The sequence below is a fragment of the Neodiprion pinetum genome, chromosome 7 (genome assembly GCF_021155775.2).
Source record: "Neodiprion pinetum isolate iyNeoPine1 chromosome 7, iyNeoPine1.2, whole genome shotgun sequence".
In the NCBI taxonomy this organism is placed as follows: domain Eukaryota; kingdom Metazoa; phylum Arthropoda; class Insecta; order Hymenoptera; family Diprionidae; genus Neodiprion; species Neodiprion pinetum.
This window is the reverse complement of record NC_060238.1, coordinates 11624129-11637872: the sequence shown is the minus strand read 5'-3', so window position 1 is coordinate 11637872 and position 13744 is coordinate 11624129. Positions and strand designations below refer to the sequence as shown.

The following is a 13744-nucleotide window of genomic DNA, read 5'->3' as shown; positions in this document are numbered from 1 at the left end:
TTGTTTCGGACCAAGTGTCAGTGCGTAACCGATCCAAGCTTACCTGACTCAACCAATGTGAACAGCAGGCAGGTTGTTACCGACCGAGCATCGGTGTGTTACCGACTCAAGCCAACCTGACCCAACCAATGTAAACAGCAAGACGGGCTGACTAACATGCAAGATGGCGGACTAACATGCAAGATGGCTGACTGACTAGTAAGATGGCTGACTGACCTGCAAGATAGCTGTAGTGTATGGATGTGAGCGCCCAAGGTAGGGGAACAAGTACGTGAGTGAGTGAGTGAGTAAGAGTAATATGTAGATGTGTGTGTGTATACGGGGCCGTGTGCCACGCCACAGAGGCACCTGTAGACGCGCTCGTGAGAGTTGAGCCGCTGTATACATTGGATTCCAATAAACGATTATACGTATGAGACCAAGTGTTATCCAAGTCATTCGAAATACTCTTCAGTGGCGACGAGAAGAAAATTGGAAAAACGTGCGCAACCAAAACTCTGAAGCAGCATGGCTGTTCAACTGGTAATGTCAAGTAAAGAGATATCATGGATAAATGAATTATCAAAAACGGATGTAATTGCTGAATCACAAGGAAGAAATTCTGAAATCGAAGAATATGAACGACTAGATGATTTAAGGAAAATATTAAAGAAAAGGTATTAGAAGAAGACCAAGCCCAGCGTAAAGAAAATTCAAACTCAGGGACAGAGGATAAAAGACTTTCAAAAATGGAGTCAAACTCAAAAATCGATTTTGACTTGGATATAGATGAATGGGAACAATTTATGAAAAGGATGGAGTTCTATTTCAAAGCAAATAAGGTGACCAACAAAGACAAGAAGAGAGCGATTTTCCTGACCAAGCTGGACGCAAAGACGCACTAATTAAAAAGATTTGCACACCAAAAAATCCAAAAGAGGTAGAACTCGAGGAAGTAATTCAAATTATATCCAACCAAAAAAGAACCTGACGGTGATGAGATCGAAATTTAGACGTCGGGGGCAAGAAGACAAAGAAACGATAGGTCAATTAATCGCAGCGCTGTAAGAAATGGATGTCGATTGTAAATTCACGGATGCAGATGACGCAATTTAGGACCAACTATTAGCTGGAGTGAAAGACGATGAAATTCGACAAGCTTTTTTCAAACTTGAAACCTTGACCTTGGATAAGGCTTCAAAGACAGCAACAGCACATGAAGAAGCAAAGCTGGTAACGATGATATTTAAAACCAAGAGGAATGACGAGGAGAATCAACAAGAAGTTCAAAATATTCGAAGAACCAACCGTCAACAAAACTACGCCCCGCGCCAAGGTAACTCCGAGCAGCCGACTCAAAGACAAGGTGTCACATCCTCGATGTCCTCTGCCCCTACCCACTAGTTTTATTTTTGATTAGCTTTCAATTTATCATTGAATACATTTATATTTCCTATTTTTTATTTTGAGTCTCCGACTGTAGTCAGGGCGGCTAGGTGGTCCAGGGAAGTAAGTCTCCGGTAAAGCATCTCTGGATATCAGGTTCGATTCATGGCTCCGTCGTTAATTTTTCAACTTACCCGAAAATTTCGGAATTGTACTCTGATCTAGCAAATTTTTCTCGCCAATAATATTGTTACAAAGCGTGAAATCACCCGTTTTGCCCCCTCTTTAATGATCTAGTAGTCAGCATAGATAAAAGACGTTTATAAACCTCTTATGTCTTTCAAAAGAATAAGGTTGCTGCGTCAACTAACATTATTGCAAAAACAGTCTTGTTTCAGACTTCAAACGAGAAACACATATTTTGCATTAAAGCATTTTCACAACATTTTATTCACGCTCTTGATTTCTTTTGACTTGATAATTAAACTCGCGGATCCATATTTATTATCCGTAACGTCAAAGTACGTTACATTGGTGTCAGAAGCGGGATCTTGAGTTTCTTTTCAATTAAGTCAATTCAGTGCGTGAAATAAACTATGAGCAACAGTCGTGTGACGCGCTCACGTCGAAGGGAAAGTGGCGGAGAAAAACCTTTCGTTATGGAGAATCCGCGGGTCCCTGAAACGATTCCATCACCTTCAGTGGACCCTCATCCAATTCCTTCGACAATCTCTCAAATTGATCTATGATCAATCTCAACAACGATCATGAATCTGAAGATCATGTCTCAACAACAAGAAGCCGCTGAGCGCCAACAACAGCAACTTCTTCAGCTGCTTCTTGATCAACAAGAGCAGCGAAAGCAAGAAATTGTCATTCAACAAGAACAGCGAAAAAGAGAACAGGAACAACGAGAAAGAGAACTTGCCTCTCAGTTGGAGCAGCGAAAAAGAGAACGAGAACAACGAGAAAGGGAAATTGCCTCTCAGTTGGAGCACCGCAGGCTTGATAGAGAAGCTCAAAAACGATCCGAGACCAGTCTGCACGAACTGTTCCGGACGACTGTGGCAGCTCTTCAGGCTGTTCATCAGGTGAGCGGCTCAGGAGAACCGGCTGTCACCCCACGAGGTTCCAGAGTCGTTACTCCGCTTCCCTCTCCTGTTCCCTCTTCTGTTCCCGTTCCTGCTGTTCGACAGGTCCAACATCCAGGACAGTTCCAGGATGTACGAGACTCAAGGTCTGTGCCTTTTATTAGGGGAATAGATGAATCCCCAATTGGTAGAGTAACAGTTAATAATGAGGTTGGCTTTTCCGAGCCTTTTCCTCACGTTCAACCTCGTTATTCCCATTTAAGCCAATTAAATAATACAAGATTTCCTGGGGTTGCTTCTCAAATTAACGAGAAACCTTTTTATCCTTCAAAACCGCCAATTTTTAATGGAAAGATTCCATGGGCAGATTATGAACGCCAGTTTATTACGATTGCAAAACATAACCAGTGAGACTCCGCCATGAGGGCCCACAGTCTTGTCTCTTGTCTTCGAACGCCGGCTTTGAATGTTTTAACGGCATTGTCAGAGGATAAAATTTCCGACTATGAAAAACTTAGCTCCGCACTTAAGTTAAGATACGGAAATGACCACTTGACAAAACTATACACAGCTCAATTACAGACAAGAAGACAAGGACGAGACGAAGACCTCGCGTCTCTTAGTCAAGATATTGAACGGCTTTCTCGTGTAGCTTTGCCAGATCACGAGCCGTTTCGTAATTTATTAGCGACACAAGCTTTCTTAAACGCAATCAATGATCCAGAAATTAAAATGGCCGTTGGGACATCGGGTCTCACTTCTTTGCGGGAGGTAACGGCCAAAGCCCTCGAGGTGGAGGCAATGAGGAAACAATATTTTGGGTTGAACCGGTTTCGTCGGATTGAGGTGTCCAAGAGCACCTCAGCAAGACGAGGTTTTGAACACTCGGAGGAGTCAAAGCCTCAAAACTACAGAAATAAAAATAATAACAAGTATTATAATCGTGAAAATCGTGGTTCTCTTCAGAATCAGAATAACAAACACGAAATTAGAGGCGCAGTTACGACAGATCAAAATGTAGTAACTTGTTTATTTTGTCATAAAATAGGACTTGATGCCAATCATTGCTTTTTACTTAAAAAAAATAGTAGAGAAATGATACAAAACTTGCATTCAGATTCCTATAATTGGCGAAGAAGAGATAAAGAGGTTGGGGAAGAAAATCCTCAATCCTAAAACTAGCTCTTCTTCTGAGGCTGGTTTGAGGAACTTGTTTCCGACGTTTTTATATAAAATCATCACTGGAGTTAACCTCTTTCTTTGAATTATTTTGGTTATGCGTGACAGGCATTCCCAACCTATTTTATTGCCTGTCAGGGAAATGAAACTCGTCGAAGGTTAGGTAATTTTCGCGACTTCGAATCTCATTTAATGATGCAAAATTTCGATCTTCTCATTCGCTCGTCTGAGCTCAGAGTAGATTGTTTATTTGCGAGTTTTCCCAGAAACTTCTTTTGCTCGAGTTAGTTCCCGTTCTCGTGAGGAAGAATCGAGTATTTCTTTAGAGCTACTCAGCACTATTCATGAGGTTCATGAAGATTGGCTAGTAAAATCAAACCTTTTCTTCTTTATCGGCTCCTGTTTTGGTTATAATTGCAGAAACTACAGCCGACCAAGTTTTTCTAAAACCTTTTTCTCCGGAATCGAGTTTTGTGTCGGATAGGCTTTGGTTTATTAATGTGAAAAGAGCTATGATTATTTTCGAGGTCGATGAGCGATTGCTTGATTTTCACATTTTATTAACCTTAAGTGTCAGTTTTTGCGAGTACTTTTTCAGGTTACTTGACACAGCCTTTTCCCATCCAATCTTTCCCTGATTCCTGAAGATGACTGGTGGTCTTATTTTGAAGAAGGACGCAGAAATGATTCAGATAAGATCGTTTCTTTTCTTTTGAATACATATTTAATTTATTTCATTCGTGTATTCTTCCAAATTCACTTAGTGAATTTGAATTGTTATACCATCACTCACATTTGTCCTCCAAACTCTAGGGTGTGCTGTTTCTGAAGAAGTCCTGGATTCAGTCACCCATTTCTTTTTCCTGTTTCCTGTGTCGGTTCTCAGAGAGAATCAGCCTTTACGTTGCCTAGGACCCAGAGTTCTTCCATTTATGGTTTCCCGCCTCGTCGAACTCATCTGTGTTTGATTCACCGGACTATTTTCCCCGAAGAGGAATGAATTTTCTTTTCGACGACGATCCGGATGATTTTGATGTCTTTAAATTCATGAAGATACACAACACTCAATAACACTGACCTTTGTAAAAACAAGGCACATAAATTTTTGAAGTTATTTAACGCTCAACTATCTGCTCAAGGTTTTCTGTGGTTTACCTTGAGACTGTGGGCAAATGCCAGATAGTAAAAAAGGGAGTTCTTAAATTTTTAGAGACACAGCTTCAACTCACCTTTGAGCACTGACTGCTAGATCACTTTTACAATTGGTTTTACCTTTCCCGAGTCAGGACGACTCTTTTCCTCGGGATGGAGTAGTGTTACAAAGGGTGAAATCACCCGTTTTGCCCCCTCTTCAATGATCTAGTAGTCAGCATAGATAAAAGACGTTTATAAACCTCTTATGTCTTTCAAAAGAATAAGGTTGCTGCGTCAACTAACATTATTGCAAAAACAGTCTTGTTTCAGACTTCAAACGAGAAACACATATTTTGCATTAAAGCATTTTCACAACATTTTATTCGCGCTCTTGATTCCTTTTGACTTGATAATTAAACTCGCGGATCCATATTTATTATCCGTAACGTCAAAGTACGTTACAATATGATATGTTGTATTTCATTTTAGCAATAATAAACGGCCCGCAGTTTAAAGTGGTTGAGTGAATTGAATTCACAAAATTCCACATATACCACATGTGCGCACACAGCAACAAGCTTTACACACCGTCAAAAATGTGTCTTTATGCGACGAAACTCAAATGTAAATAGATTTAATGGCACACGAAAACAACAATCTTCGAAATACAGGTGATGAGAGAAACAAACGACACTGTAGTCAGGGCGGCTAGGTGGTCTAGTGGAGTAAGTCTCCGGTAAAGCATCTCTAGATACCAGGTTCGATTCCTGGCTTCGTCGTTTATTTTTCGACTTACCTAAAAATTTCGAAATCGTACTCTGATCTAGCAAATTTTTTTGCTAATAGTATGATATGTTGTATTTCATATGAGCAATAATAAACGGCCCGCCGTTCAAAGTGGTTAAGTGAATTAACTTTACAAAATTCTACATATAGTACATGTGTGCAGACATCAACAAGCTTCACACACTGTCAAAAATGTGTCTCTACGCGACGGAACTCAAATGTAAACGTATGCATTGTATGCATACGGCTCTCTTTATTACTTTTTACTACTTCGGGAAATGAACACCCTAACCTATCAATAACGTTACTGTTTAGATAATTCTTCTGGACAATCCTTATCCAAACAGACTCGTATATACAAACTCCCCAAGAGGAACCAAATGACCGTGCAACGGATAGATCCGTATGGGTCTATCTCCAGTGTCTGTTTGGGCAGTATTGGCCCAAACATAAAATATGGATATCTTTAGTATATATATACAAAACACAGCACGGAAATTCCCACCCGCACGTGTGGAAAAGCCGGGATAGTTCATGATAAATTCTCATGCTTCACCGTACCCGAAGGGCGGGGGTAGTCTTGACAAATGAAAAGACTCAAAATTTTATTAGGACCTCCTGATTGGTCCAGCATGCCTTAAGGATACTGGTAAACAATCAGGAAGTAGTTTAGACAAAAGCACGCAAATCTTTTGAAGAAAGAAGTCAGAGAGTGTCAGAGTCGTCAGACAGTCGTCATTCATTTTGGTCATTCAGTCTTCAACAAGAAATGTAGTATAATTATTTATTCTTTTTAGTAAAAATTTCTTCTCTGCATGCACGATGTAAGGAGACTGTAGTGTGTAGATGTTTATGTTTACCCGTTTCAATCCTTTGCTTCCGATGAGAAGCCCGTAAGACGGCAATGCCGTCTAATAAATGAGATGCGGGTGTGCAAATCATTAATCTACGAGAGAATTTTGTTGAGAATATGTAAATTTGAACAACTGGTGAATTAGAAAAATTAACGACGGAGCCAGGAATCGAACCTGGAATCTAGCGATGCTTTACCGGAGACTTACTTCACTAGACAACCTAGCCGCCCTGACTCTGTTGTCTTTAATTTCTCTCATAACCAGTGAGTTCAAATTTGTTTTCATGTGCCCGATTTGTATGAGTAAGAATTTCTTCTCTGCATGCACGATGTAAGGAGACTGTAGTGTGTAGATGTTTATGTTTACCCTTTTCAATCCTTTGCTTCCGATGAGAAGCCCGTAAGACGGCAATGCCGTCTAATAAATGAGATCCGGGTGTGCAAATCATTAATCTACGAGAGAATTTTGTTGAGAATATGTAAATTTGAACAACTGGTGAATTAGAAAAAAATATTTATTCTTTTATTTGAAACACCAGAAGTAAAGATACACAGTTTTCAAACTGATAAAAGCTAAATAATCAGTCACTCAATACCGTATCCAGTCCTCGCCGAGCACGCAGAGCCGCCCCACAGAGCCCCAACCAACAGTTAACAACAAAAGGTAAGTGACCATTTCTATATCAAAGCCAGTTCAATTCAGAGGGAAAACGGTGTCAAAATTTCAATAATTCATATCCGTGAAAATTAGTCTGAACTAAGCGTTATATTTATGGAGTGGTTTGGTCATCAGCCAACCCAGCCCATAATAGTGGTAACAGCGGTGCTGATCGAAGAAACGAGAGAAACGAGAGAATGAACTGCGAGAAAAATTAGAACGAGAAGTTTTAGCCAAAAAATTAGAAATACAAAAACAATCAGATAAAGAACGTGCAGATCGCGTTTAAGCACAAAGACAATTAGAGGAAACGTGGATAAATCAAAAATCATTAGATAAACAAACAGAATCAGAAATTAGGATAGAAACAGTGTCCGAAAAAACCAAAGTGACGGTCATAAATACCAATAAAACGTTGTCTCATACTCCCGAATCAAGAGAAGAAGCAACAAATATGCAAATAGACTCAAACGATAATTCGCATCGTCGCAATCCCATTCAAGATTTGGAAACAGTTGAAGATCCTCAGATGTTATTAGAGGAATGCGAAAAAGAATTTTCAAGAGAACAGGCTGAAATCCAGAAACAAATCGAAGAACTTAAAAATAGAAAATTAAAACGGAAAACTATCAATTCTCAAATGTTGCTATTAGCTGAGCGGAAAAAGGAATACCAAAGGAAGAAAACGGAAATGCAAGAATTATTAGAAGATTTACAAAAGGAGGAAAAATGCGAAATTGCGAAACTAGAAGTAAAATCAATAAAACCCGAAGAAAGCGTTCCAAATTCAGATTTCAGTATAAAGAAAGAATTAGCAAATTTGAAGGAAATATTAAAAACAGTCAATGTGCAATGGAACATCCGCAAAATGATATAGAACCTATTACGGCAGAACAATCAATTCCGATGGGTGCAATTTTGACAGGAGTACCATCTTTTGACGAAGAAAATGTAGCTTTCTCACAGTTTGTCCGTGCATGTAGATGAGCAAAAGGTGTGATTGTACCCAGGTTAGAAAAACAGTTGGTTAGGAGCATTAAAGCAAAGCCAAAAGATAAAGCGTACATTGTAGTAGAGGATCAAACCTTTGACACGCTCGAATCGTTTCTAGACAAATTATCGACAGTTGTCACACCTTCTCGATCAGTGAATTTCTACCGCGGAGAACTGGCTGGAATATTCAAGGGACCGAGTAATCATATCATGGAATACGTTGGCCGAATCAAAGATCTCAAAAGTTCAATTCTCGAATGTGAACGACGTACAAACGGTGGCATAGATGAGGAAACTGAGAAATCCATGGAATCTGAAACATTAAAAAGCTTCATAGAGGGTCTGCCAACAGAATTTAGCACAGGGCTATATTTGAAGGGATATACTTCCCTTTCTGAGGCATTTGACGGAGCTATAGATTTGGGTAAACGATTTGATACGAAAAAAATAAGAGAAAGAGCGCTACAAACTAATTTTCTAGTATCACTGAAATGCCGTATATGTGGGCGAAATAATCCTAACACAATAAATTGTCGTTTTAAACGGGAAAACCAACTCCTAAACGGAAACAATGACAATAATAGATTTGAAAATAGGCGTGAAATTCCGATACAAAACCTTCCTCAAAATAGCCAGAACAATGAACGGGAAAGCAACTTCACTCATGGGAGTTTACCATCTTGCAGGTAGTGTGAAAGAACAGGTCATACAATAGACGTGTGTGGCAAACTGCAGTATCGCCGAAATGTTGATAGTCCGGTCAATTTAGACATAAAAATAGTGATCGAAACACAATAATTCCGACAAAGCTGAATTTTGGTAGAGACCTTGGGTTTACTATTATAAAGAAAAATTAAAAAGTTCCCATCGATACCATGTGTGCTGAGAAAGTTATTCAAGGTCAAAGGTCAAAATTTTCGGTCTTTACGATTTTTCTCATTAACGGTAGATTTTATCAAAAAAATAGTTTCAACCAAAATTGTAGAACATAAAATTATCCACAAAAATGGTCTTTATACTTTTTTTGCTAAGAATTATCATTTCTGAGATATCGCGATTCTAAAAGTCGAACGAGTTACATTCTACATAATATGCAAGCATTTTATACAGGGTGTCCCTAAATTGCCTCCCACGGACTAGCCAGCATGATACCTCGTTAAAATCCAACCGAGAATTTCTTTTCCGGAAGCTCGTCCGACGCATAGTTTTTGAATTATAAGCGATAGCGCTAGGCCAATCAGAGTGCACCATTCCATCTAGATTTGCCGCCAAGGAAATTGCTGTTTTGTTCGTCTAGGTGAATTATTATTATTTGTTTACGAATTAAATATCGGCACCTCCCCTCTCTCGCTGCTGTATCCCTTATTCTTGAGGATGCGCTTCTGTTTACACACACAAGAGTGCACCCATGGATGTGCGGCCGGCAGCGTGTGCCGCGGCAACAATACCGAGGTCAGTGCCCGAAAAGGGGTACAGCAGCGAGAGAGGGGAGGTGCCGATATTTAATTCGTAAACAAATAATAATAATTCACCTAGACGAACAAAACAGCAATTTCCTTGGCGGCAAATCTAGATGAAATGGTGCACTCTGATTGGCCTAGCGCTATCGCTTATAATTCAAAAACTATGCGTCGGACGAGCTTCCGGAAAAGAAATTCTCGGTTGGATTTTAACGAGGTATCATGCTGGCTAGTCCGTGGGAGGCAATTTAGGGACACCCTGTATATGTCGCGGATATACATAGTATATGTATAGTATACATTGTATACATACATAGTGTATATGTAGTATATATTATAGTATATATGTAGTATATATACTGACGTATATAATATATATACGGATATACATAGTATATATATAGTATATGTAGAATAGACTGCCTCAAAATAAAAAAATATTTTTTTTTGATCTCCAGCTTCATGAAATCATAGTTAACAACATAATATCAGACCTTGTGAAAGGAAATCACCGTCCGATTTTATTAGGAGGTGCCACATCGAGATTTTGTAATTCCCATTTGATTAACACATAAGAAATCCAATTCTGACGTTCGGAGAGAAATTATAATTTTTCTATACAACGAACGGAACTCTATATAGTAGCGCTTGACAGTTTATATGTTTCTTCGAAAGTATTCAACCAATATTATTCAACATTTTAATGTGACCCAGTCAAGGAAGCTGGGAGTTTATCCTAGGTACCCATTTTTCTAAAAAGCGAAAAACTACGTTTTACGCAATGTTGGATCACTCGAAGATCGTGCGATTAAAAAATTTCTCCGACAAGGCGATTCGAAGAAAACATGTAAACTGTCAAGCGCTACTATGTAGAGTTCCGTTCGTTGTATAGAAAAATTATTATCTTCCTCCAACCTTCAGAATTAGATTTCTCGTAGTTTTTTTTTCTGAGGCAGTCTAATATATACTATGTATATGTATACTATGTATATCCGTATATATACTATGTATGTCAGTATATATACTATACATATACTATAATATATACTATACAATACATACTATGTATTGTAACGTGGCGTTTCAGAGTCGCCCGTCACAAGGGCACACAACCGTTATTATTTCCAGTTTACGCGTCCTCAGCAAGGTACTCCAACCGAACTCGATACAAAATAGGCAATAACTACTTTTAACTAATTCTTTCTTTGTAAATTCTGTATTTCGCGCTCCGGCGCACGCTAATAAGGTACTTGGACGACAACGCCCCCGACCACCGAAGGAACAACATCTACCGTTTCCAGCTCTCGACGACTTCGCCTACCGACAGTCTAATCAGACTATACTGGCTACCTTGGTGCACTTCTCTTGCTACCGGGGTAGCATCCACCCGGACCTTCCGTATCGCCTCGCCTGCCAGTGAACAAGGAGATAAAAATCCTCCCGGCGGCCGAGGGCACAAGGGCACAAGCTCCTCAAGGAGGAACCAGCCGCCCGCTCTATCGGATGCCGTGAGGATGGCGTGAAGGGCAGACCGTAGCCTGCCATCTTCCGACTTACCGGCCTGGTGCCAGACCGAACCCAAACCACCACGTCCAGATTGATAAAGCCATCGTTCCGAGGATCGACGCAGCCTTCCCGTCGGCAAGGACTAATTGTGTGGGTCGTGGTCCACGGTTTGGCCGACCGTCTGACTGCACGACTTCGGGTATAGGCAGCCGGCTACTGCCTGTACAAAAGCCGGTGGAAGTGAACAGTAAGGTGTCACTCTCCAGTCGGTAATTCTAAACGAGAGGCACCCTGTGTATGCCTCTGTCAAAGAAGCCCCCGATGATAGGCAACCTGGACAGTAAACTGAAGCAGCTATTAAATTGTACGAGTTGGTGTCAATGACGAAATCACGAGCAGCACATTACGCCACACCTAGCGGTAATCTTCGAAAACGCATGACCACGCCGTAACCAATATTCGCCACAGGGGGATGGCCTATTTGCGGTGGGGGTCAACCGATCAATCAAAGGGAAGAAGAATCACCTCACGACAGCCGCGAGATCGGCGAGCCGAACTCCGACCTCCTTCTACTCTACGCTTGACCTGCTGAGCGACAGCAAGAATTTTCGAATCCTCCTTATATAAGCTCTCGATCCTTCTTCCTCTACCGCTACCATTTCTATCTTGCTATCGTTTTGCTCTACCGCTAGATTCTTCCTATAAATTCAAGTCCTTTTCGTCCTTCCTGTCTTCCCTTGTTTAATATCATAAGTTTTATTTCAAATTAGACTCAGTGTTGTGTGCCTGAAGTCACCGACCAAGGTAAGGCTTCTGCCTCTGTATTGTATTGTTACAAAGTTGCTCATAATTTCTATTCTTTCTTATGGTATTCATCGACTTTGTGTGAATCATGGTCCACGGCTTAAAGTTGCAGGAAGCCGCCGTGTGACTGCATGATTTCGGTCATTAATATTGTATTTATCGTTTCTTGGTTGCATCGTGCGATGCCAGTTTTGTGTGAATCATGGTCCACGGCTAAGAGTTGCAGTAAGCCGCCGTGCGACTACATGATTTCAGTAATTGATTATTTTCGTGTCTAAGCGACATCGTAACTGCCGAAAAATTATTTCTTTTGTATTTATGACTTTTCTGATTATTTGTGAATTCCTATTAGCCCGCTTCTGTATTTTCTATCGTATTTTGAGCCCTATTGGCTTTAAGTTTCATTCTATACTTTTTTGTAATAGTAGCGTGCCCTATATTTTATTTCTGTTATTGCTTATTATATTTTTATTTATTTTTGTGCCTATTGTATCGTATATCGAGTTCCTCGGAGTACAACCGAGCGTAGCATCAGCCTCTAAATATTACCTCACCTCTTTTCTATTGCTATTGGCAATTTTATATTATTTTTGCCTGTTATTCTTTTCTCCGTATCTTATAAAGTTAAGTTCTGCGTATTATTCTTGATTCTTTTGTACTGCGGTGTATTTAGTGTATTTCTTTATTTTGTGAACTCTCCGAAATTCTCACTCTCTCATAATTTTGTATTTTGTCTTCTCTCGAAAGTTATGTTCAGGAATTCATTGTTCAATTCCCCAGGTCCGTATTCATTATAAATTATTGATTCTATCGTTCATGAATAATTTCACCGAAAGTTATCTAGTCGATCGTTTACGCTACCGATTTTGTAAATTGTTAATGAATATCAATCTCTCGTACTGGTTATAGTCTATGGTAAATTCGTCGTATTATCTACCGAACTATCGTTACCTCGTTTTCTTCCAATTGCAATAAAGTTCTCTCGTTTCTAAATGACAGAATAATAATTTTCGTAGCGTCATTTGCAACTTGGGTAAGATCACGTCGCCCAGTGACGTGTAGTTTTAAGTCAAATCTTGCATTATATCGCCTCTTTCGACCTACGTCTATTTTTCTCTATTAGCTACCGTCTCTCGTGTTAAAGCTACCGTTTACTGCTATTCTACCGATATTTTTGTGAACAGCGATCATTTATTTTATTAACTACCGCTGTCGGTACCATTTCATTTGCCTGTCTCAACCATGTAACCTTCCCGACAATATATGATCCATTGACCTGTTTATTTTTCCTGACTTGAATTTATTCTTAATTTCATTATTTTCTTCAATTCTGTAATTATTGTTAGCTGCCTTGAATACCGCTACTCTACCAGTTCGTGTGAGTACCTGAGCCTAGCCAGGGGTTCTACAACGGGTTCTCTGTGATATCTTGGATCGGAGAGAGGAATCAATACACAGGTTTACAAGAAGACAACTTTATTCCAACTGACTGACTACCACACTCATCGGCTCTCGTAGTCTCTTCTCCAACTCACTCTCGTACATATACATCTCTACGTATATAGGTATAACGCGTGCCCGTATATACATCCCTAATCTCTGCGGTACAATACGCACACGTCGTACATACATTACACTCCCTTCTACTAAATTTTGGCTACTTGGCCAATGTTCGCTTATTTTCTTGCATTCGGATTCGAGGTGACCTTCGTAATCTTGGTCTTTGCTCGCTGGCCCTTCCTCTCTCCCCGTCTGATGATATGTTCGTTCCCCGGTGTTTCTTTCCTATCAACTTTTTCAGTTGATCTATGTGCCTCTTAGCGGTTGACCCCGAGTTAAATTCAATTACGTACGTCACTGGACCTAATTTTTTTTCGATCACCGCGGGAAGCCATGTGGGTGTGTTGACGTTGAA

General features: G+C 40.0%; 1 protein-coding gene across 1 annotated transcript; it reads left to right on the top strand.

Moving 5' to 3' along the window:
* The first annotated feature begins 1240 nt into the window (after positions 1-1240).
* Positions 1241-11609, top strand: LOC138191284 (glutactin-like). Its single transcript, XM_069137926.1, has 6 exons — positions 1241-1315; positions 2145-2456; positions 7014-7072; positions 7505-7863; positions 8178-8483; positions 11494-11609. Exons 1-6 carry the CDS (start codon positions 1241-1243, stop codon positions 11607-11609), a joined length of 1227 nt encoding a protein of 408 aa, XP_068994027.1.
* The last annotated feature ends 2135 nt before the right edge of the window (positions 11610-13744 follow it).